Source organism: Suillus clintonianus, assembly GCF_016758775.1.
Source record: "Suillus clintonianus strain FC179 chromosome Unknown DEU56scaffold_38, whole genome shotgun sequence".
In the NCBI taxonomy this organism is placed as follows: domain Eukaryota; kingdom Fungi; phylum Basidiomycota; class Agaricomycetes; order Boletales; family Suillaceae; genus Suillus; species Suillus clintonianus.
The window spans coordinates 115677-140847 of NW_024539262.1; the positions used below are offsets into that span (position 1 = coordinate 115677).

Sequence of the window (25171 nt, forward strand, 5' to 3'; positions counted from 1 at the left end):
GAAACTCTCTATGTTTACACATGATTCCCGGCCATGTTTTCAAAATCTGAGTCACGGGTCATGATCTATGCCCTCTTCCCCCGATATATCATCCTTCACTTTGTTGATTACTAAGCAGACCTTATCCTAATGAGCCAGTCAAAATGCTAAGTATTCTCAGAATCAAAATCCTGAATGCTCAATGATATATCAAAAAATTTCGACCATAGGTATCTCAAAAAATCTGATTTGTAAGTAGCTTACATAATCCAAAAATGCCGAATTGCCCTTTTTGGATATAAGGCCCCGTGCGGATAGTTTGCCATGACCATTAAATCCTAGATAATTCCTCAAATAATGGTGTGCCCCTATTTTTGTATTACATAAGCATAGGAAGTTGTCTGTTGGACATGTCTTAATACCATATCCAACTCCCCATGACTCTCCATGACATTTAACATATGTTCTCCCATGTAAAACTCCCGATTTCTCAAAAAAATGAACTATGTGGTAGTTATCTCAATGATATATCTCCAGATCCCCTCGACCAAAGATGAAAAGTGTCCGTTCAGGATACCCAAAAAACATACCAAAAGCACGGAATGCCCAAATGAGATACTACTGGTGTTCCCCCATGTAAAACTGTCATTTTTGCTTCAAATCAGTAGATTTGTTGACTATGTGGCAATTATCTCAATGATATATCTCTGGATCCTTTCAACCAAAGATGAAAAATGACCATTCAGGATACCCATAAAACATACCAAAAGCACGGGATGCCCAAATGAGATATAACTGGTGTTCCCCCATGTAAAACTGTCATTTTTGCTTCAAATCAGTAGATTTGTTGACTATGTGGCAATTATCTCAATGATATATCTCTGGATCCCCTCGACCAAAGATGAAAAATGTCCATTCAGGATACCCAAAAAACATACCAAAAGCACGGAATGCCCAAATGAGATCTAACTGGTGTTCCCCCATGTAAAACCCTCATTTTTGCATTAAACGGGCTAGGATATAGGATACATGGCAATTATCTCAATGATATATCTCCGTATCCCCTCGACCAAAGATGAAAAATGACCATTCAGGATACCCATAAAACATACCAAAAGCACGGAATGCCCAAATGAGATCTAACTGGTGTTCCCCCATGTAAAACCCTCATTTTTGCATTAAACGGGCTAGGATATAGGATACATGGCAATTATCTCAATGATATATCTCCGGATCCCCTCGACCAAAGATGAAAAATGTCCATTCAGGATACCCAAAAAACATACCAAAAGCACGGAATGCCCAAATGAGATCTAACTGGTGTTCCCCCATGTAAAACCCTCATTTTTGCCTTAAACGGGCTAGGATATAGGATACATGGCAATTATCTCAATGATATATCTCTCGATCCCCTCGACCAAAGATGAAAAATGTCCGTTCAGGATACCCGTAAAGCATACCAAAAGCACGGAATGCCCAAATGAGATCTAACTGGTGTTCCCCCATGTAAAACTGTCATTTTTGCTTTACACGGGGTAGAATATAGGATACATGGCAATTATCTCAATGATATATCTCCGGATCCCCTCGACCAAAGATGAAAAATGTCCATTCAGGATACCCAAAAAACATACCAAAAGCACGGGATGCCCAAATGAGATCCTACTGGTGTTCCCCTATGTAAAGCTCTCATTTTTGCATTAAACGGGCTAGGATATAGGATACATGGCAATTATCTCAATGATATATCTCCGGATCCCCTCGACCAAAGATGAAAAATGTCCATTCAGGATACCCAAACAACATACCAAAAGCACGGGATGCCCAAATGAGATCCTACTGGTGTTCCCCCATGTAAAACTGTCATTTTTGCTTTACACGGGGTAGAATATAGGATACATGGCAATTATCTCAATGATATATCTCTGGATCCCCTCGACCAAAGATGAAAAATGTCCGTTCAGGATACCCGTAAAGCATACCAAAAGCACGGAATGCCCAAATGAGATCCTACTGGTGTTCCCCCATGTAAAACTGTCATTTTTGCTTTACACGGGGTAGAATATAGGATACATGGCAATTATCTCAATGATATATCTCCGGATCCCCTCGACCAAAGATGAAAAATGTCCATTCAGGATACCCGTAAAGCATACCAAAAGCACGGGATGCCCAAATGAGATCCTACTGGTGTTCCCCTATGTAAAGCTCTCATTTTTGTATCAAACAAAGCGGAAAATGAATGATATAGCTTATTTGCTTGTTGGCTTGTTGTCTCGGGTTAGTGCCCCTGGTTAGGATGTCTCGGTGGCTCGTTGTCTCGGGTTAGTGCTCCTGCTTAGGATGAAAACATATTCTCTCGGTGGCTCGTTGTCTCAGGTTAGCTGCTCCTGCTTAGGCTGAAAACGTATTCTCTTGGTGGCTCGCGGTTTCGGTTAGCTGCCTCGGTTAGGTTCGAACTACCACCAAAATCACTTACATTTCCACTGGTTATATTATTTTCTCATTCCATTGCTTTGTTGTTAGATAACACTCACAGTTTGTATTTCTATAATGTTACTATACCAATCACATTATTGTAATATTCATTGGTGCACCATATTGAAAGGGCAATTGTTCTTCAAATTAACGACACTACAGTAAATAACAATCAGAAACCATTTATTAGATAAATGTAGTGACGCCAGTATATCATAATTGTCCAGTTTATTCATATTGCAGCGCCTGTGTATCATAATTATTGATGTTATGTAATGTTTGTGTATCAACACTAGAGCCTTTGAATCGAGTTGTATTGTTCTGCTTATGTAATATTCAATGTTGTTCCCTACAAACAAACATTGCTGCACGTTACGTAATTTTTCTTTCTCTTTCCCTAACCACGATGTTCCCCTATTCGCGCTATAGGGGTTAGCTCATCGTTGACGAGCGCAAACGCTTGTTGACGTCGCTACTTGGCCCGAGCGCAAACGCTCGTGCCGATCTCCCCTTTTTTGTCGACGAGCGCAAACGCTCGTCGATGATCTTCTTTTTCTTGTCGACGAGCGCAAACGCTTGTCGATGATGAGCGCAAACGCTCATCGATCTTTCTAGTTGGCCCGAGCGCAAACGCTCGTGCTGATTTTCTCTTTTTTGTCGACGAGCGCAAACGCTCGTCGATATTTCTACTTGGCCCGAGCGCAAACGCTTGGGTCGATCTCTCCTCTTTCTCGTTGATCTCCACTTCCGTGTTGTCCTCTTTTCTCCACCATAAACTCTGGCTACGATTTTCAACTGGTCTGATCGTCGACTGCAGGTACGATTAATTTTCATTTTCATTCTCTCACCAGCGATCCGCAAATTTACTAGTCTTCACAGCGCTGCACGGACCTGCTGTCAGCCAGTCATATGGCTGCACTTCTCTCACTCCAGTCGTCATTTGGTACACGCATTTTACCAGTAGGTATTCTTACATCTATACACGTATTTTTCACCCGGGACTAATCGATTAACACGATTCACAGTTGTAGATCAGTTCATTCTCCTTCATCCCACTCCGCTCCAGCAAGCGTGCCTTCCCCACCTATCAGCAGCTTCTACAACCAGTATCTGCACGCAGCCCTCCTTCCTGCCTTCCCCACCATCCGTGGGTGACCGCTTCTCCTCCAAATTTCACGCGAAAGACATACGTGAACGTCAGCACAGCAGACTCCAGTTTCGTTATATTCAGGCGTCCCTCGACACCAGCATTGGAGTCATGGGCAACAACTCTACGATTATCTGCTTGGGAAAAGTTTCGTCTCCAGTAAATGTATACTGTTCAAGGTCAGTGACCTTACTGGAGTTCACGTTCGTCCCTGATGCCCTTTTCTCAGGCAAACTTCCCTGCGGTGTTCGAGTATGATCAGTATGATCTCACCCACTCACGCAACATCTCCCCTACACCTCGCCATCTACCCCTGGCACTATCCCATTCAACGTCATATTTTCCACGCGAGCAAGACCCTTGGCTGATTTGGGGACGATGCCAGATTTCCGTTAGAATTGCACTCTCTGTCTGCATTAACCCCTTACTTACATTCTGGCCTAGGCTGCTCTTGCTTTCAGTTACGCCCTCGGTCTACTTCCTTATACCGTCTTCAATCCCACCCACCATCCACCGTGCCACATTCAACTGCCTCTTGCAGAGGGCCACACCCCCATCTGCTGTACTCTCCTTCAAAAGCTCCTCGAACCGAGTATCCGTGCACGATTGTTGGCCAAGTCAAAATGCATCCTCAGCCCGTTGGGCCGGACCAGCCAGCTTCCTCTCTCACCGCGGTCGCACCACCGTGCACCACGAACGTTCCAGCGTCAGGTAGGGAATTGTACCTTTTTTTATCACATTTGCAACTTCTCTTATACTCTTCTTGTCTAACCACGGTGCATATATGCTGTTTCGGTGTTTCAATGCTACTTGTTTTCCTTAAACATCTTCAAGCGATCATTTCTGTACATTGTACGACTTTTTGTCTCCTTCCGCCTCAGTACTATTGGCGTCTTGTTTCTGTCATAGCCCGTTTTGCTGACGTGAGCTTATCTTCAGTTTCACGTCCATTGGTACCAACATACCGTTTACGCGCATGTCTTGGATTCCTTTCTTCGCATTCTCACTCCGCGCTGCGACCACGACTCACTTCCTTCAAGGCGCCCTCGATCATGCAGAAGTTCCCCCATTGCTTTATTTGCGGAACTGTGATAGAACACTGCTGAAGAGGAAACGCTGGTATCGGGTCGGCCGAGGAGAAGCACGACGGGAACAGGTTCGTACGATAATTTTGCTAGTATACTGGCGCTGAATAGCATCAGGTACCGGGCTTCTCAGACGATACTGAGAAACATCCAGCAAGCGTTTCAGGAATATCCCAGTCTCTGCACGCTTTTGGGCTACCTGGACTTTGGCAATTTCTGCTGCTGTAAGTATTTGTTTTGGTCTCCACCGGGTCGCAGCTGACAGCCAGACAGATCGTCTTCGTTGCAATTGTCACTCGAAGTCCGCAATCTCCACCGGCGTCTAACACTATGGGAACTGCATAATGCCTGCCGTGTTTTCTCTTGCTGGACTTCAACCACGAGCGCACCACCACACTCCCATCTCATTGTTCTTGCTGGATCACGGACTCAGCACGAGCACGCGGGATTTTTGCATGTAATATCGGGTATGTGGGTACAACGGAGCATAGTCCTCGGGAAACTTCACTTGTGAGTGTACTTTGCCTTTAAGGCTAGTATGAAGGCGAATGATGATCATTTTCACAGAGCAGTACTATTCGCCTCATCCAACTATGATTTTTTAGGCATCGTTGAGTGTGCCATCGATGTGAGTAAATAGTCATTCCTCGTGTCGTATGATATGAATTTCGTACGCAAGCTCTCCCCAACCGACCTCGAAATTCTCCCAGCAGGGATCACCTCGTTAGGAGCACAATGACAAACGGGCCTTACTCGCGATGTAACACATCTCTTCGCATTGCATGAACATCCAGAGTCTCTGGTTGCTGTAGCTTCAGCGAGCATAGGCGAGGCTTTTTGGAAATTGAAGGAGGCACATGAAGGGCTAGAGAAACTGAGAGAGGCGAAGCAGAAGTGGAAGAAGTAGCTCGTGCTGTGAACGAGGGACGAAGTCGGGTCCAAGTTGTTAGATAGATCCTTGGCTCTGGACATGCGAAAGACGGCCCTGGAGCATGCAGCGTAGGATGCATTAGCATTTCCATGGTGGGCGTTGTAAACGCCTTTGTCTCGCGTATGCGTTCTCTCCGCACTCCAAAGCCTCTTGCTTCGTCCTCCAAGTTACCCTCGAAACGGAGACTTTATCCACGCTGGAGAAATACAGCCCGACCCCGAAAACGCTGAGGCAGCCCTCCTCCCAGCCCTCAAAAGCAGGTTCAAAAGTCGCATACCACTACTATTCCTTCACCAGAAGCCGGAGGCTCAGGCCAGAGCGAAGCTTTCGAACTGTTTCTATCGCTCTGTACGGTCTAGTCGAACTCACACAAGAACTCGAGCACGAAATCCACGTACACGTCCTCCCCTCTCTCCAATCATTGAAAAGCTCATCGGTTGCCCCACTCAAGCTCAGCGCGCTGCATACTGCATCCACTACACATGCACCTTCTGCACCTCCCGATCACACGCAAGCACCGTGACATTGATAGGGTGATGCTAGACCTATCCAGGGGGATGGAAGCATTTTGGGCAGTTGTGAGAGAGCGGTGGGGAGAGTTATGGGATGCACTGCTCAGATTGTGCGTACTCTTTATGTCTCCAACTTTGCTGTACTCACGAGTAAATTCTTTTCACAGCCGACTCAAGTAAATGTCAAGCTGTTTGACTCATTCGTTGGGTTCACTATTTTGCCTACCGTCAAGCCCATGAGTTCCAAAAAACCCGCAAGGTTGGCAAGACTGGGTATGTCATCTATCAGTTTCGAAATGTACTACCATCTGACATGCATGCGCGACAGACTTTTAGGATGATTGGTTTAGGTGGCTGGTTCCACTCTCTGCGCGACCGTCATCGTAAACAGGCACCAGATGCTCTGGCACACCAAGGAGGGAACTAGTAGCCCAGCTAGATTGGTTCTGTCCTCCGTGCGTCCACTGTTCGCATTGGCACTGAGCCGGGCACGGGTTACGAAGTCCACATCTCATCTCTGACGTGCTTCCCACGGTACACCCCAATGACCTTGTTCTTGGTGGCTGGGACATTTCTAGTCTGCCCATGGACAAGGCGATGGAACGTGCCAAGGTGCTCGACTACGATCTTCAGCGCCAGGTCAAGCCGCATATGGCCCTACTTAGTCGTCCTCTTCCTTCCATTTACTATCCCGATTTCATTGCTGCCAACCATGAAGCACGTGCGGACAGTGTCGTCCCTGGCACCGACAAGCAGGCTCATCTCGAGCACACATTCGGGCTGACATTCGCCGTTTTTAGGCCGAGAACCAGCTTGATCGTGCCGTCGTATTCTGGACTGCGAACGCGGAACGCTACAGTGACAGCATCCCTAGTGTGAACGACACGCGACAATGTCCTTGCTGCGATCAAGAACTCGCATTCGGAGGTGTCTCCCTCGACTATCTTCGCTGTTGCTGCCATTCTCGAGGGCAAGTCATTCGTTAACGGTGCCCCTCAGAACACGTTTGCGTCTGGTGTCATTGCCTTGGCTGAGCGTGAGAAGTCTTTCATTGGCGCTGATGACCAATTTTCGACTAGACGATCCTTACTGAGCTGCTTCCTCGAGTCAAATACCGCGGGAGGGCCAGTCTGATTTTGTGCCTCTCCACGCCGTCTTGTCACTCATTTCACACATGCGCAAGGCGCCTCTCGTCAAACGTGGTCAGTACTGTTTTGGCGTATAGCCCGTCATCATGCTAATGTACGCTCCCAGGTACCGACGTTGCCAACAGCCTCTGCAGGCCGCGTAACGTGCTTTAGAGCTTCCTGGAAGCCTGCTTTGGTCTCGAGGGCAACAGCGAACCTCTCTTCGTGAGATGTACAACAATGAGATGCGATCTGTGTGGACAAAACTCCCGTGAGTCTCTTTTATTATCTCTAATGCCCTGGCGCTCATATCAAACACTCCATTTCGCAGAAGAAAGGCAATCATGCAGAAACGAAGCCCTTCACCAATTTCAGCGTCTTCCACCACAACCTCATCACGCGACTCAAAGCTCTCTCCCAGATCCAACTCGACTTTGGCAAACGCGAAAGTAGAAGGGAAATTCACTGAGAAGGTTGTTGATATGCGGTGAAAACAGATGGACAAGTTTGAGTGGAGCCTGAAGGCGTATGGGGAGGCAAAGGCTACGTGGAGATGGAAGTTTACTGCGCAGGAGGGAGAGATTGAAGGGTTGAAGGTAGGTTTTTGATCTGCGGTTTTAATTTGCGTTGACTTTGACTCACTGATCTGTGAAGGCTACCAACGCAAAACTTACCCCTCAATTGGTAACATCCCGACGACCGACCCAAGGCGACTCCAAAACCCTCCTTTCCCGCACAGTTAACGCTGAGAAACGCCCGGTAGTAGTTCACAACCAGCTTCTCCTAAGCGAAGAGAAGATTTCGAACATGAATCAGAAGACGACTACCACTGATCTGAAATGGGAGGCAAGGGTGAAGGAGTACGAGGCGAGGTCGAAGGCAGGGGAGGAGAAGTACAAGAGGGAGAGGCAGGGTGCGAAGCAGAAGGTGTTGGAGTTGGAGAATCGGATGAGGTTTGTTTCCCCCTTTTCCCTCTCTTCAGGTCTTGTGCTGATGACGTTTGACAGTAGGAGTCCGGACAGTGATAACGACAACGTTCCCGCTCACCCACAAGCCATCGTTGACCCTCCCATTGAGGAGCCCAGTCTTCCTTTGCCTTCCCCGCCTCCGATAGTCCCGGGTGATTGCCCAGGGTTACTCTGCTCAGGACCCAGCACCTCACATGCCCTCCGATTCCACCCCTTCATCCTCAGAGCAAGCAACCGAGACTTCCCCGAGCACTTCAGGTCTCATCCTTTTAGTGAATATATCCACCTCACTGACAACGTATCATCTTCGAGCTGTGGTAGTCAAGCGCCCAATGCATCTACGTCGAATCTGCGCAATCCCCACATTTGACATCCAGCAATGCGTCTTCACCACCTGCCCCACTTTCTACCAGCCAGCCAGTGCCCACTGTTCAGACTCGCATAGATCGCAGATTTCATGTATGCCCGGCAAACGTCAACGTCCATCCAGCAGTAAACTCAGCATCTCTTCAGCAGCCAGCAACCCAAGCACATCATCTGCCGCATCTGCCAGCAGCACCGTCCCAACACTTCTCCCCTCGTTCCATCACATCTAGTTCAGCATCGTCCAGCAACCAAAGCGACTCGAAATCGTGTCTGTGCAGGAAGAACCGCTCGATGGGCATTGCGAGCATTGAGGCGTTCATTTCGCCCATCCCAGCTTACACCGACGAAGAAGACGGCGCCACAGGGCATGAAGAGAACCTAACCCATATTGTGGGCGACAGAGGTCTAGTCTGCTTACTGGTCATCTGCGATGACGACGGCACTGCCTTTTCTACGCCCGATGCAACGACGTAAGTTGTTTGAAATCACCCTCCTCGGAAATACTGAGTACATTATCCAGGTATATATTCTCTGTCATGCCCACGATGGTGCTTCTGATCGGGAGGTTCACAATCCTCTTCGGCGCTGAGCAAAACCAACATAGACCCCATTCTAATTACAACTGTTCTGAGCCTCGCAGGTTCAAGACCTAGTTCCGTGCTTCTTACCTTCATGGGTGTCTCCTGTTTTGCGAGTTTGTGGATCAGGTAGGTCACACCGATCCCCGTTACTCATGTGTTGCTAACGCGTCTGTAAAGTTGCAGCACCAACACTGTCCTTCACTCTCATCCGAGTAAGTAACATGCATTCCACACCCGCAGAAACGGTTATCTAATTTGTATTGTCTTCAGCCGATCTTGAGAACATTGCCACCTGGCTCGTCTTTTGCGCCAGCGCTATTCGTTCGTTATCCTCTAGAATGTATTCCTCTCCTCAGAATATCTCCAATCCCTTGTTGCGACTCACATCCTTGAACGAATCGACCGTCTCCTACTTGACATACATCAAGAAGCCGACGCCATCTCCATCGCCCTCTGCCACACCTTCATATCTCGATACATCGCATTCGGACGCCCATCGAGCGGATATTCTATCGTATGTGCTCGCCCAAGCCCTCGCGAGTACTCCTCTGGTGCGCGAAGCGGCAGCGGCAAACAAAGTGTGGGTGGACCTTGTGAATTGTCCTGCCAAAACGACCAGGAGACAAAGTAAGGATGCACTGCGGTGCTTTAGTGATCCGCTGGAGCAGATCGAGGCTATGGACACCGAACCTCCTGTTGAAACGTATGCATGGGAAACCATGCCTGAGAGCCTGGTGCGCTTTTCATTGCTTAATTTGGCCCAGCGTTATCTGACCCATAATTCATGAACAGAAACCAGCATCCGTCTGCTCAGTCGTGCTTCGAGAGCTACACAATCGCCTGACACAATTATTGAGTGACAGCCCACCCACCTTGCACAATCTCGTTCAGGATTCGGCGCTCAAAGCTACTACAGTACGATTGAACGCGATGCGTAGATTATGGTAGATGACGTTTCGGCTGTATTGTAATACAAATTGAAAAATAATAGTACGGAAAGCACAACGAAGTGAACAAACGGTGAACAGCGCGGGTCCTAGAATTGTCTTGCATCAAATTACGAAAAAGTCACGCGGAAAACTACTGATATCAAAGTAAATCCCTACAAAGTAAGTGCGTCATACACATGTTGGACGGTTGTTGTGTTTTGTTTGCACAGCTTAAGTAATACTCAACGCTCGTCCCTACAAAGTAACATGGTCTTGTATTACATAATTTTTCTTTCTTCTTCTTCAACCACCATTACCCCTATGGCGGTTGGACCGCCGTCATAGTTCCAAGCTGTGTTGATTGAGCTCTGCAGTTCCAAGCTGTGGAGTTCCAACCTGTGTTGGGTGTGCTTTGCACGCCCCCTGGGTCATGCCGCCTGGGCTGCACTTTGTGCTCGTATACTCGAATATACCCCTGCGCAAAGTCAACGTCCAATTGGACACCGACCAAGAGCTACCCCAGGTAAAAGACACACTTGAACAACGTCTGGCGGTTTCCCTACATGTTTCTCATCCCTACCAGTTCCTACTGTTATATTGGGCTGACGGAGGGGCCTCTGTGATGATGACACTTCGGCGCACCCACTAGAAATCTGCGTGAGATTTCGGTGCTAAGGCGTACCATCAAGTAGATCTGCGTGAGGTCTGGTATATCGCCCCGACCAGTCCCTCATCATCCAGAGGGTTTCCCTCCAATCACAGTTCATTGTCCTGGCAGCGTCAATATCCGCTCTCTCATAGTATGTTGCACACTTGCTAACCGGTGGTTATCAAATCTGATAAAAACAACAAGGCCTTCACATCGTGAAGGAATATCGCCACTATACCAACGCATAGGTACGCAGGCTCTACGATTTCTCAATTTAATCCTAGCTGTGCAAGGGACTATGATGCCGAAGATGACCGAATGGCCGACGCTCCCCTTACCCAGCCCGACGACACGAAAGAAGACGGAAACGACGAAGACGACGTCATCATGCGCTATGACGAATACACCAGCAACACCAACCTCCCATCCTAGCTGTGCAAGGGACTATGATGCCGAAGATGACCGAATGGCCGACGCTCCCCTTACCCAGCCCGACGACACGAAAGAAGACGGAAACGACGAAGACGACGTCATCATGCGCTATGACGAATACACCAGCAACACCAACCTCCCCACCCAATCCGAGGAGGGGTGGGGGACTTGTCGTGTTAGCACACTGACTTTAAAGGTGCCTAAATTTCACGCACACCCGTTAGGCACCGCGTCAGACAGTCGCTAGTCAGGTATGCAGCAGTAAGATGGACTCTGACATTTTTCTGTACTGTGTAAGGTTTGCGTGGCTGAAATGACATTAAGTGAAACCTAACACGCGTGAGCAGCCGTTAGTTGAGATGAGAGAGGTATGCTTAATTGAATTGAGCGTTGTTTAATATGTTGACAATGGAGAATCATAAGTCATCTTAGAGGGATCGTCACTCAGGTCAACGGCACGAATTATCTGCGTAGTATATTTTAACCGCGTCATGATGCTCAGTATGTTAATGGTATGTATGTGAGTGGGGATATTGAATATTATAGTACATTACTGTGGTAGCTGAACCGCCTCCTCTCTACATGTTGTTCAAGCCCAGCACATGCTCTACGGCCTCCATTTCATCCAACAGCCTTGTTAGCGTCGCGCGCCGGTGTTCCATTGCTACCACCAACAAGCACCGATCCAAACGCGACATTTGAGGCCTTGGCAATGGAGGGAGGTTTCGTGCACGTCTCGGCGTAGTTTTCACGCCATAAGTACCGGCCGTGCTCCCATATGTCCTACACCCTCGTCAACACCGTACGGTACGTGACGTGTTGACCCTCACCAGCACTTCTTGTGGTACAATGAACGTCAGTTCTTCCGGTGCCTGACCCTTACTAACGCGTCAGTACTCATTTCATCAACAACAAGTAACGCTCACCCGTTGTACGCCGTCATTGGCGTTGGCGTTGTTGTTGCCCGCCGGCGTTGGCGTTCACGTTCTCGCCCCCAAGGTTGACGTCCACGTTTTGGCCCGCATCATTGACGTTAGCGTTGACGTTTTGGCCCACATCGTTGCCGCCAGCGTTCATGTTTTGGCCCCCCTGGCCCTAAAAACACAGGTCAGCACCTTACGTTACTCAAGGAATTTGCTCACCATGTCCCCCATATTCACATTGTCCCCCCCGCTGAACGTGTTGCCGTACTGCATCTAAAGGTATGTCATTAATGCTCTTCATAATCTTACCTTAAGTACTTACGTTTGCCATTGTAGACGTGCAGTTGATGATGGTAAGAGAGAAAGGTGTTACTTGGCGCAAACTGGGGTTTATATAGGGAAATGGGTTGAGATTGTAACAAATTTTGACGCGGCAAGTATGAATTTTTTTGTAACTATCTAATCTACACTGAATTCTGCTCTTTGCAGGCATATGTTTTTTTAGACAAGTAGTGCTCTATGTAGAGCTTGACGCGCCATGTATAAGCACGCGTTGTACATTATGACGCGCCGTTCAATTAAATTCATTACCTACTGTAAATAATACATGGCCCGCATATACCTGGGTAGCATGAAAATCACTCATATCACGTGAGGCTTTTCCACGCTCACGTGGGTGTCTGGTGCCACGAAGCGGTCATTGTGTTTTCGTTGTGTCTGCTGGAGCAAGCTTACGAGCACGGATCAAATTTTGTTTCTATCTTGTGAGTTTGGGTAACTCGATGCTTTTCATAGTTGCTGACAATGTTACGCTAGCGCTGATTTGGAGATCGCCATCCCACTCCCCGTCCAAGTTGACAAATTTGTGCAGCCGATCGAATCTCGATTGTTTACATGTGAGTTATCTATCAATCAAATGAACTGTCTGAATATTACCGAAGATCTGCGCCTTCCAGCGGTCGAACCTTAGCGTTACCCCTACTCCATGCTGCTCCCACAATCCAGTGCTTTCGTTTCAGTCTGTAACCGTTGGAGCGGTAGGTCTAATCAGTGGTTATGAGTGAGGTCCTTGTGTGGCTTCTGATAGCGTGTCTACAACTTTGTCTCGAATGCTATGGCTGACTAAGCTACTCGATCTCTGCTAGATCTTGATCATACTGACCCCTTGACTAGGGGGTGCCCCACTCCACCATCTTAACGCATCGGCTAACTCCGCATTGCCGCAAAATATTAAGTTTACGCACTTTCCTGTTGCCGTGAGCTAATAATAACAAATCCTAGAACATCCATTCACGCTCCAATCTTGGTAGAGGATCATCAAAGCCTGCAGGTGTTCGATCGTATGATGGAATATTCGATCAAGCCCTACCAGAGTTCCTAGACGACCTCCTGTGAGTGTGAAAGGTTTGTGGTTGAAGTCCGCAGACAACATTCTTGCTGATTTCCTACGTCAAATCAGAGACGTCAGTATCGTTTGTCAACGGCAAGAAGAACGCTTGGAGTCAACGCATCTACGACGCTCAGAAGAGAAGCTTCCTGACATCACAATGCGTCTCTCTACATGTGCACGTTTCATCCCTCAGAGTAACTTTGTCTTGATCAAGATTTGTAGTACAGGTTGAAGAACGGTACGCCGTACGCCACGAAGTCACTCTGCCATTGTCCCACCTTAGCAAAGGACTCCTTCTCGAAGGTAAGCACATACCCCATTCTGGTACAATTCTCTCAGCGTTAACTTATATCTAACTGATAGTCCAGGCTCTTTCATCTTGGCTTCCGTATCATGGCCTATACGTTTATACAGGAAAAGAGAAACTCAGGATGCAAAGGATACTTTAAACAGCAGACGTTATGTACAGGTGACTTGCACTCATCATACGCATGACCTGCATCTAACGTTACTGCAGATCCTCCTCGATCTTGAACCTGATAGGTGAAGCTCGGTGAAACCCACAATTTGGCAAGGGGTGCGTGTAATTTCCTGTCGTGTTCATTCAGGGTGAGTTCATCCCTAACAGTTTAACCCCCAATTCCTGAATTAGAATACCAGCTCACAACCGTCTGTTGTAAATTGGTCTAGCTATGCCAGACTGTCTCGATTCGATGAACACATTGTCATCTGTATTGGATTGTTCGCCACAAACGCTGAGCCATCACTTCTCCCTAGACTCTGACCTCCTCCAGCACGCAAAGTGACGTTGCAGTACCGGAAGGTGAAGTCTCCAAGGAGACACAGAGTTAGGCGCTCTCCTATGGGCTTGGTACGCGCTGTACACATGAGCTGACCCTCACGCTAACTTCTAAAGCAAATATGTAGCAGTTATTTCATCTCACTCGCATCACGCATAAGGTATGAGTTCTGCTCGATCGAGGCATCTGGGATAACGATGTCATATCACTTTCCTGACGATACAATCCCAGTGCGTTCATTATGATACCATTAGAAAACAAGTATAGTAATACAAATTGAAGCAATTTACAACAACGGTCTCAAAAATAATAGTACACAAATCACAATGAAGTGAACAATGCGGAAAATACTGTCTATATTGATATCAAAGTAAACAAAGCGCGCAAACCACACACGCGTTAGATGGTTGATGTGTGTTGTTTGCACAGCTTAAGTAATACTCAATGCTCGTCCCTACAAAGTAACATGGTCTTGTATTACATAATTTTTCTTTCTTCTTCTTCAACCACCATTACCCCTATGGCGGTTGGACCGCCGTCATAGTTCCAAGCTGTGTTGATTGAGCTCTGCAGTTCCAAGCTGTGGAGTTCCAACCTGTGTTGGGTGTGCTTTGCACGCTCCCTGGGTCATGCCGCCTGGGCTGCACTTTGTGCTCGTATACTCGAATATACCCCTGCGCAAAGTCAACGTCCAATTGGACACCGACCAAGAGCTACCCCAGGTAAAAGACACACTTGAACAACGTCTGGCGGTTTCCCTACATGTTTCTCATCCCTACCAGTTCCTACTGTTATATTGGGCTGACGGAGGGGCCTCTGACCGTGATGACACTTCGGCGCACCCACTAGAAATCTGCGTGAGATTTCGGTGCTAAGGCGTACCATCAAGTAGATCTGCGTGAGGTCTGGTATATCGCCCCGACCAGTCCCTCATCATCCACGGGCTCCCTCTGAAACCCCAATCGCAGCCAGCTCAACCACATCCCGCTGAATGTCAACTTCCCGTGTATCTAAGTAAGTCCCGATCAGTCTGACGTAGTATATTAACGCATCTGACATCTTTGGTCGGGGAGGTTGAACGGTTCCTGGTTTTCGGTCTTTTCAATGTCAAATTTTCCGACCGTACGGTGAACTCTATCAATCGAAGTTCTCGGATCAATGGCGGGCCAATTTACTTCCTTTAAAAGTTTTTCATATGTACACTGTGCCTGCTTTTGGCAATCGTTCTCCTACCTACACTAAGACCTTGTGCTACTGCCGACCCTTGAATCAGTCACCCTAACAGGTGTCAGTCGTTATAACCCTTAGTCACATCAAAACATTGTAGTAACTACCTAAGAAGAATCTGTAGCGGTGGTATTTGTGTAGAATATTAAAACCGATGCCCTCCGCTACGAAGGCTCTCAACACACTTTGCCCACAATGTAAGCATTGCCTCAGTCAAGCGTCCCTTTACAAGAACTGACCATAAGCAATCCAGGATTCCGTGCGATGCGTGCCCTTTCTCTGCAAAGGACCGAGTAACAATGTCGCACCACACGCGCGTAACCCACACCCCGGTTACCAACATTAGTGCGCTTTCCCTTTATTTTCATGGATAACGCTGATGAAAGATGTACCAGGAGGCCAAAAGCTCACTCGACAGGCCGACAACCATTTTCATTGCCATTTGTGCAATTTCGTGAACAACGATCCCTTGAAACTTCGCACCCACTATTCACGTGGGCACCCGGAATCCTCTGAAGGCGATGGGAGTGCCCGGGATATCGGTGCGGATCAAGATGTCTCGCCTGACCTTGACGAGAGTGAGAATTACAACAGGGGCACGCCTCCCATATCCTCCCCCCCGATTCAACTTCGCAGTAGCGCCGGTCCTTCGAAGAAGCGCAAGAGGAAACGCAAAGCAGCACCTACCGATGAAGCGGCTGATCTACTCAATGCGACAGGGGAAGGCTCTGCCCCTCATCCTACCGCTGTTCAGAATGATGCACCCCCTGCTTTTGATTCATCGTCTGGCCCTGTCGACCTCACCCTCCTCCATAAAATCAGTTTCACCGTTGATCCCGTCTATAAACTCGCAATTTGCATTGACTGCGAATGTGCTGTCCCAGCGGCACACGTCCGGGCTCATGCTGTCAAACAGCACAGCCTTAGACCTCCTCCATCAGAACAGTTGGACGCCATTTTACAGTCATTAGGATGTGTTGATCATTTCACCCCCCCAACAAATTTTATCGCTCCCATAATCGGTCTCAAGCTTTTTACGGGTATTTCATGTGAGGTACAGGGGTGTAATTACCTTGCCTGCCAAGGACAAGACGATGCAGGAGCATTTTCAGTTCAATCATCCTGACAAGCAATGGCGCCCAAACACTGCGGAGCGCAACTTACAGAGGATATTCGAATTTCGAGGCCGTCAAAGTCTAGTCATGGTCGATATCAGCCTCATCCCGTCATCCACTACCAACTACGACAACTATATGACAAATGTCACCAAGCATCGCCCCGCAGTTGACAGCGACATCTACCACGTCGACAGCGACACCAGATCCCACGGCACGTTCCTAGCCAAAATGAGATGGAACCAGGCGATCGAGGGCCTTCCCCTTCCAGAGCTCCTGAAGGCAGCCTCAGCGCCGGGAGAGCAGGAGCCCCTACTTCCAGATCCTGCATACAGCCGTTCATACTTGGCTCGACGCCATTTGCAAGCTCCTCCCTAACTTAGACCTCACTTTCCTCAGGTGGATCAACACGTCGAAAGGGTAAGAGCTCTGTTGGACTACGATATTTCCAAATGTTTAATCTCAGTTTAGGGATATAGTCAACGCCCCCTTCCGGGCACCCGTCACCAATTCATATATCGCCAAATGTGCTCGGATATGGAGTCGACTCTTGATGATGCTTCTTCGATTCTTGGCAGCTCCCAGCAGCTTTCCTTTCCAACTCCTCCTCACCGAAGCGCAGACTGATTCCCTGCAGGAACTCCTGTCGTTGCTCAAAGGACTTACTAGAGGTCGTGTATCAGATCTCATCCAACGGGTGTCCTTCCTGTTTGTGGCAACCGCCAATGATCACATTACGCAGGATAGATTTTCTTGTTCGTTGATTCGCTACCTGATTGTATCGCACTTACTGCTCGACGGCACCTTCGAGCTTCCTTCCAACATCGTCCCCAATTTGTCCTGCATACAGTTCTGCATGCGAGCTGTGGGCGTTCAGGAGGCCTATAACCATGCTTTGGATGCTGATGAAGCTGCAGAAGGCTTGCTGAGGTACGTGCTCTGCATCAGTTACGCATTTGATTTTCATTGAACGCTATCCAGTTATTATCAAACAAACTTGAAGGAGGTGTTGACCGAAGGGCATCGTTACCCATTTACTACACTGCGCGAGGAAATGCATCTCCTCTCAGCCATGGCTCATTCGGAGACGAGACTTCCATCCTTGCTGTGGAACGAGGACCATACGGTCCTACAAGTCGATGGCTCACCATTCATCGTGGCAAGCCTTCGAGACATGATTCGCGCCCAGTTGGCTCGAGCCAACGAGCTGCTTGAGTCGTTATGTGAAGGGCTTGATATGAAAGATTACGACGCCTGCTTGAAGAAGCACTTGGATCCCAAGAATGCCACCCATTGGCCCAGGGATCCGCTGCGCAAGCAGACTGACGGTTACTCTTTCCTCTCCGATACCGACAATCCATTCCGCGCCTTCCAGTCCGACCTTATGAAGCAAATCGTCGAGACCCCAGACATCTTTGAGAAATATCACGTTTTCGATTCGTACTGGTGATATTTTATTCAAGCAAGGTAAATAGCTCGGTTCCAAGTCCTCAACCCCTATGTTAATGTGTTGCAGCGTCTATTGCTCGCTGGTTTGCACAACTGGCAGAGCTGCACGACCTCACATTTTGCTTGGTCCACATCACTTCAGGGGGACCAGCAAGAGGTACCGAGCTTGAAACTTACCGGCTGATAAACACCCGTGAAAGCCCCCGCACCTTATACTTTGTGTCTGGCCACCTAGCGTTCATCACAGGCTATAACAAATCTCGGCAGCTCTCCAACTTCCCCGAGAGATTCGTCGCGCGCCCAGTCTATCCTCCCATTCAAAGACTGATCATGTACCTAGCTGGCCCTCTCCATCATATTGCCGACATTTGGATCAGCACCCTCAATAACAGCACCCATTCGCTGGGACCTGAAGTCTTCGCTCACTTTGGCAAACCTCTACGGAGCGAAGACTTCTCCCGCATCCTTCATACGCAAACTGCGCAACATCTGCTGGTGCCGATGGGCCTGAGAGTATGGCGCCAGATGATCAAGGCGCTCATGCGGCATGTAGTCAATGTTGACATCGACGATGATGGAGACCAGGAGGAGGATGCTCTGGATGAAAGCTTTGGACATACCACCGGGACAGGACGCTCACGATACGGTCTAACATGGAATGACTTACCTCACCTTCACGAGGATATGCTGAGCGATATCTTTCGGGTCTCAAAACGCTTTTGGGACTGGTTAGAACGTCCTGCCAGTGCCCCGAGCCCCCCACTTCAACCAGACATGTCTTACTCTCAGATTCATGCAGAGATGGCGGCCACCCTATCAAAGCTTCAACTCGCAGCGACCCAGCAGACCAGCACTATTGAATTAAGCACCTCGAACCAAACCCTCATTCTCGACATGCTCCGCTCCACCAACCAGAAGATTGACCGAAACCACCGAGCCGTGATTGAGGGCCGTGGAATTGTGTCCCAATCAGCTGTACAAGACTTGGAGCCCATCGATATCGCATTTGCTCGCACCCAAGCCCTCCAGTCGTACATGGGAGAGTCTGGCTCCAAATTTAAGAGCGTTCAACAGGCCAGTGCAGTAGAGGTGATCTCACGAGGTCTTCCCCACCTTCTAGTTGTTATGCCCACAGGATCTGGAAAGAGCGCCATTTACGCATGCCCTGGCTTTGCAGAGCGTCAGGGCTTCCGTGTCGTGATCATTACTTATCGTTCATTGTTGGATCAAGCGGTCCAAGACGCACGCACTCGAGGCCTCGCTTACTCGGTTTACCCCTCTCGGGAGGTTGATTTGTTTCATTCTCGTCTCGTCTTCGTATCCCTAGAGCATGCTGCTCAACCTGAATTCCGAACCTGGTGCGTGGCAAATAAGAAGGCCGGCCTCCTACGGTGTATTGTCATAGATGAAGTCCACGACGCCATCCTCGCATCCTATTATCGCCATGCATTCAATCAGATGTTCAAGCTCACAGATCTTGGCGTGCAAATGCTCCTTATGACCGCTACGCTCAGCCCTTTGTCTGAGGAAACTCTACTGGAGGTAAGCGTGACTACATATACCACGTCCCATTATTCATTCTAGCTTCTAGTTCCTAAGAATGGATCCCAGTTCTGTGCGCAAGATTCGCATGCCCACCAATCGCCCTGAAATTCAATACAGGGTGGCGAGAAGCTCCAAGGAGTCCATCGACACCGACGTTCTTTCAGCTGCATTGGGTTTCAACCTGGAGCAGCATGAGCGGGGTATCATCTTCGTTTTAACGACGACCTGCTGTGACGAGCTTGCCGAGACCTCCGGCTTTCCAAAATACCATGGGAAGCTCACAGATGCAGAGCGTACCCAGTACATGTTGCAATGGCGTTCAGGAAAGTCTCAGTGGATTGTCGGGACATTAGCCATGGCTCAGGGTATCGACATCCGCCACGTCCGTGTTGTCATCAATCGCGAGATCTCATGGGTCAGTAAGGATGAAGGTGGCGACCATTCTAGCAGCAGCACCAAGATTTTGGCGCTGATACACTTTGCCCAAATGTCTGGGCGATGCTGGCCGAGATGGCAAGCCAAGCACCCACTTACTATTTTACTCGCGCATTCCATCGGTCAACATTCGCCCTTCGGATGACCACTTTGGGTACCAGGGGATGGTAGACTTTGTCACCCTCGAAACATGTCGACGTCGCAATCTTTCATTGTTCTTGGACGGCATTGATCAGACCTGCACGTCTATCCTCAACGCTCAGCTATGTGACATTTGTTTGTCACATTCGGTGAGTTTATACTTTGTATCATTGCAAGCTCTGTCGCTTATCCGATCTTTAGCACATCTTGAAAAATGAGCAGGAGTTTTATAGCAGTCCTTTGGGCCGACGCCTCAAAGCACCGCCTGCGGTTGAGCCCATGACCCCTGCAGCGCCCAAGACAAAATCGATGGGCCTCCCCACCCCTATCACCGCTCATACCTCTGCTCACGAACGCCATGCACTCCCATCCTCACCCACGCCGTTCCGACAGAGAATTGATGAGGCAGCCCTCTTGTCTGACAATGAACGGCACCCCCCCAGGCACCCAATCATCCGTAGCGAGAAAGCCCCTGCAGAGCAACCTGATCGCCGCTCTGCGATCCAAAGGCAGAAGGCCCCAGCAGACCAAAGCTCGGACGAGGAATCTGATCCCCGCCCCGCCCAGCGGACTCGGTTTGAACCAACGGGTTCAGCCTTGGCCCTCCCTCAAGGTAACATTGCTGCTGGGGGATCAACTTTCGCACCGCCGGCACGGCCCAGAGCGACAGCGCCAGCCTCTGTTATCCCTCCCAGGGCTTCTGGATCCTCCTCTGCCAGGGGAGACCATGTTACTGCGTCAAACCTTGATCCGATCCCTTCATCCCCAACACCTGCCCTTGGAGATGGCCTTCCCACTGCGCGGGAAGGCAAAACTAAACACATTCTTCAGTGGTGCGAACTGCACTATCGAAAATGCAGTGTTTGTCTCTTCTACTCCGAAGACGTGGAGCATTTCGCGTACAATTGTCCAAAGGGGACCCTCAGAACTCCCGAGTATCGCACTGCGTACAAGGGAGCCTTACGTTTCAAATCATTTCGTGTCATTTGTTTCGGCTGCCTCATTCCGTATGACGTTCATAAAGACCAACCTACACCCAGGCTTAACAATCCCTTCTCATGCTTGTATGACGACCACCTCAGACCGATCGCCTACCTCATCTACATCAATCAACCCATTCGCAACATTGTCTTTCCAACCCTCGGTTTACGCCCAAACCAGTTTATTAACGTCCAGGCTTATACAGCTTGGCTCTCGGTGGAGGAACCTCACGTCGATGCCCTCCCCAACGTCTTGGAAATCATTATAGCCTATATGAACCTTAAGATTATGGGCCGCCTCCCCAGTGAGTCATTTTTTGCACAACTGATGACACTTCTGACTATTCTTCAGGTGTAACGTTAGGGGCTTGAGTTGCTGCATGTAGTATTATAACGCTTCACTCCTGTCGTATTAAGCACGTGCGTAATACATATAACATTGCTACAAGCCACAGAGCATGATGAGGTGTATACATGTGAGTGGGGATATAAATGCAGTAATACAATGGTGAATAGTCCTGGTATAAAGGTTGCTGAACTGCTCACTAAACCATGCCCTCCAACCCTAGCACAAGCTCCAACTCCCTCAACTCATTCATCTGTCTGATCAGGTTCCATCTCCTCCTTTCTACAAACATGACAAGTATACACCGCTCCCAACGTGCCATTGGGGGGAGCACTTCAGGCCGTAGGCCTTGGCGGACCCGCGCCTGGTTTTCTTGGACCACCCTCTGTCCCAGTTCCCACATATCCTAAGGCCTGTCAATACTGTTAGGCATGGGATGGGACCACTCACTATTACTCCCCGCGGTATCGTCAATGTCATGCCTCCTTGCATCTAGTACAGGTGAGCACTTGAACGCAAAAGTGCCTAACACTCACCTGGTCTCCTTCTGCAGCGTTGGCGTTTGGGTTGTTGACCGCCTGGACAATGGTGAGTACTTGAACGCAAAAGTCCCTAACACTCACCTGGTCTCCTTCTGCAGCGTTGGCGTTTGGGTCATTTCCCGCCTGGACAACGGTGAGTACTTGAACGCAAAAGTGCCTAACACTCACCTGGTCTCCTCCTGCAGCGTTGGCGTTTGGGTTGTTGACCGCCTGGACAATGGTGAGTACTTGACTGCAAAAGTCCCTAACACTCACCTGGTCTCCTTCTGCAGCGTTGGCGTTTGGGTTGTTGACCGCCTGGACAATGGTGAGTACTTGACAGCAAAAGTGCCCAACACTCACCTGGTCTCCTCCTGCAGCGTTGGCGTTTGGGTTGTTGACCGCCTGGACAATGGTGAGTACTTGAACGCAAAAGTCCCTAACACTCACCTGATTGCCTCCCGCAGCATTCGCGTAGTTGCTTGCATTAAGATAGATGAAGCGGTAGCTACGTTGCATCTAACGGTACGTTAGTAGTCGCGTTATTAGACTTACAGTTCCTACTTACGTTTGCCATTGCAAAGTCCAGGTCGATGATGGTAAGAGGAAAAGGACTTAGCCACCGCGGGGCGGGGTTTTTATAAGGACGTTCATTAAATTTCTAACATTGATTTTGATTTTTCTTTGACGGGTCAAATTTATTGAAAGTCACTCACATATCCCCTAAGGCGTAGCACTATGTAAATTTCATTATCCATGTCTAGCTTATGTAATCAGTACCGCTTATCCCTACAAAAGCTTGTTCCCATGCTTATGTCATATTTCCCTCTTCTCCCTTTGCACCACCACCTGCAACCTAGTTCATGCAGTGGTAGCGCCAATCAAGTGTGAGTTCCCGCCTGTAATATTCAACCAGTTGCTGACCACTTGTACATTTCAGCTTTCTTGTGCTATTTGCACGCCTTGGGAACGCCCCGCCACTTTTTACCCGGGCGTATACTCTATGTACTTAGATAATAATGCTCGATGTAGAGCTCGACAGGCCATGCATTACTTTACCGTCTTTACAGAAGTAATGCTCGATGTAGAGCTCGACGGGCTGTGCATTACCTTACCGCCGTTACAGAAGTAATGCTCGATGTAGAGCTCGACAGGCCATGTATTATCTTGAATGACCTACCGTATGTAGACGCCCCAAATATCTGCCGGTAGGAAATAACAATATCACGTGAGACTTTTCCACGTTCAAGCATGGGTCTCTGCGGCTCTGCTTATCCCAACCCCTATATGCGACACATAATTTTATATTAACATGCCTCCAGAACGCCATCGCACGCATCCCACTGGGCAAGCAGTGATAGGGGACTTTCTGCATCGCCCTCGTCTTCGCATGCCGCAGGTGGATACATCTCGCTTGAACGGAGAGCAGAAAGATGTATATGATGGGGTGATGGGCGGTGTTGGGACATTTATTACTGGTGATGCAGGTACGTCGCACACTCATGTTAACACGCATTGCTCTCAAGAATTTGTTTCAGGAACAGGAAAAACATACTTGATGCAGTTCATTATCAACGGCCTTCGCATCAAGTTTAATTGCAGCGACGCTGTCGCTATCACATCTAGCACTGGGGTTTCATCCTTGAAGATTGGCGGTGAGTTCTTTAACTACTGCCCTACATCACTCACGCTGCATCAGGGCAAACTTTGCATTCCTGGGCTGGCGTCAGCGGGCAAGAAAGATCGGCAAAAGACATGGTGAAGAAAATCGAGCGAAATGACATCATCAAGGGCAGGTGGCTTTCCGCAAAGGCACTGGTTATTGATGAATGTACGTAGTCCCATTCTTGAGTTGCTCATTCGCTCAATACTACCTTGTAGTGCCCATGATTTCGGGAGAGTATCTTGATATGTTAGATGCGTTAGCGCAAGAAGTCAGAGGCAACCAGAACCCATTTGGAGGCATCCAAGTGAGTATTTCTGAGGTGCCGTTTATCATGTTAACCACGCTTGTCAGGTCATCGGCGTTGGAGATTTCCTTCAGCTTCCCCCCGTGCCATACCCCATACAGAAACTGACCTTTCAAGCTAGTTGCTGGGGTCTACTGTTTCCATCGTTAGTCCGCCTTTGCACAGTGCAACGTCAAGCTGACCGAGGTGAGCGTTCATGACTCCCATTCTTCCATTCTCACATTGCTCCTAGACTTTGTTATGGCTTTGAATAAGTGCCGCACGGGCCAGCTGGACGCCCCCAGCATTGCGTTTTTCAAATCCCTTGAACGCCCAATAGATGCAGCATTCCTTCCCCACATTGACCCTGTGTACTTATTTCCTACCCGCAGGGAAGTCAACCGCATGAACATTGATCGTCTGGGTCAACTTGGGGACATCGCTTTCAAATTTACAGCCCTTGATGACCTCTCAGGATGTTCTGACCGGAGAATCTTCAACGAATTTCCGGTGGACGCGGAGATATGCCTCAAGATCGGCGCCCAGGTCATGCTCCTTCAGAATGTTGGAGATGGACTTGCCAATGGCTCTACCGGCCGCGTGGTGGGATTCTACAAGTCTGGCCAAGCAGATCGCCATCATGAAGGGCGCAAAGTCGGTTTGTTGCGCCATATCAAGGTCGACGCTAACCGCTACCCTGTCGACTGTTACATCAAGTCTCGCGCGGAACTCACTAATGTGACTGATTTGTTCCCCTTAGTAGAATTCATGACCGGCGAGGGCCCTGAGTGCGTGCTGGTCCTGCCCAGCGAGTTCTCTTTCAAAATCAAAGAGAAGACCGTAGCCCGGCGTTTCCAGGTATATTCTGCTTTCCTTGCTTCAATTATTGCTAAGACCGATGCAGATACCGTTGTGCCTTGCTTGGGCTTTGACGGTGCACAAAAGTCAGAGCCAGACTCTTGATAAGGTGGTGGTGGATCTGGGCAGGACGTTTGCAGACGGTGCGTTCCGCAATACTCTCTCTTTCCAATCTTCATTCTTTAACCAGGACAAGCTTATGTGGCTCTCTCTCGAGCTAGATCCAAAGCTGGATTGGAGATCAGGCACTTCCAGGAATCCAAAGTAAGTCTTCCCTACGTTCGCAGATCATTTCATTCACATTTACA

The 25171-nt window shown here is 48.7% G+C and overlaps 6 protein-coding genes across 6 annotated transcripts; 5 read left to right on the top strand and 1 right to left on the bottom strand.

Annotated features, from left to right (window-relative positions):
• Positions 1 to 3366: 3366 nt before the first annotated feature.
• On the top strand, positions 3367 to 6143 carry DEU56DRAFT_947103 (uncharacterized protein; the record flags this gene model as incomplete). Its single annotated transcript, XM_041359054.1, has 7 exons — positions 3367 to 3421; positions 3483 to 3769; positions 3834 to 4315; positions 4544 to 4760; positions 4807 to 4913; positions 4963 to 5156; positions 5788 to 6143. 7 exons carry the CDS (start codon positions 3367 to 3369, stop codon positions 6141 to 6143), a joined length of 1698 nt encoding a protein of 565 aa, XP_041208161.1.
• Positions 6144 to 6714: 571 nt separating this feature from the next.
• DEU56DRAFT_947106 (uncharacterized protein) lies at positions 6715 to 7433 on the top strand (the record flags this gene model as incomplete). The annotated part of the gene is made up of 4 exons (XM_041359055.1): positions 6715 to 6990; positions 7045 to 7260; positions 7316 to 7334; positions 7387 to 7433. The coding sequence occupies 4 exons, from the start codon at positions 6718 to 6720 to the stop codon at positions 7431 to 7433; spliced, it is 555 nt and encodes a 184-aa protein (XP_041208162.1).
• Positions 7434 to 7489: 56 nt separating this feature from the next.
• On the top strand, positions 7490 to 10112 carry DEU56DRAFT_947108 (uncharacterized protein; the record flags this gene model as incomplete). Its single annotated transcript, XM_041359056.1, has 13 exons — positions 7490 to 7530; positions 7591 to 7708; positions 7757 to 7855; positions 7914 to 8212; positions 8270 to 8485; positions 8554 to 8686; positions 8741 to 9063; positions 9114 to 9158; positions 9226 to 9300; positions 9358 to 9386; positions 9445 to 9908; positions 9967 to 9978; positions 10038 to 10112. The coding sequence occupies 13 exons, from the start codon at positions 7490 to 7492 to the stop codon at positions 10110 to 10112; spliced, it is 1929 nt and encodes a 642-aa protein (XP_041208163.1).
• A 2602-nt stretch (positions 10113 to 12714) lies between these two features.
• Positions 12715 to 14632, top strand: DEU56DRAFT_756329 (uncharacterized protein; the record flags this gene model as incomplete). Its single annotated transcript, XM_041350004.1, has 9 exons — positions 12715 to 12758; positions 12924 to 13003; positions 13281 to 13363; positions 13389 to 13498; positions 13725 to 13800; positions 14041 to 14074; positions 14292 to 14368; positions 14425 to 14457; positions 14552 to 14632. 9 exons carry the CDS (start codon positions 12715 to 12717, stop codon positions 14630 to 14632), a joined length of 618 nt encoding a protein of 205 aa, XP_041208164.1.
• Positions 14633 to 15823: 1191 nt separating this feature from the next.
• Positions 15824 to 21561, top strand: DEU56DRAFT_756330 (uncharacterized protein; the record flags this gene model as incomplete). The annotated part of the gene is made up of 11 exons (XM_041350005.1): positions 15824 to 15869; positions 15911 to 16487; positions 16555 to 16976; positions 17218 to 17569; positions 17621 to 18068; positions 18103 to 18106; positions 18156 to 19630; positions 19680 to 20048; positions 20230 to 20358; positions 20411 to 21494; positions 21542 to 21561. 11 exons carry the CDS (start codon positions 15824 to 15826, stop codon positions 21559 to 21561), a joined length of 4926 nt encoding a protein of 1641 aa, XP_041208165.1.
• Positions 21562 to 21734: 173 nt separating this feature from the next.
• DEU56DRAFT_913002 (uncharacterized protein) lies at positions 21735 to 22633 on the bottom strand (the record flags this gene model as incomplete). Its single annotated transcript, XM_041357467.1, has 9 exons — positions 21735 to 21941; positions 21986 to 22027; positions 22072 to 22113; positions 22159 to 22200; positions 22246 to 22287; positions 22333 to 22374; positions 22420 to 22461; positions 22507 to 22575; positions 22625 to 22633. The coding sequence occupies 9 exons, from the start codon at positions 22631 to 22633 to the stop codon at positions 21735 to 21737; spliced, it is 537 nt and encodes a 178-aa protein (XP_041208166.1).
• Positions 22634 to 25171: the final 2538 nt, after the last annotated feature.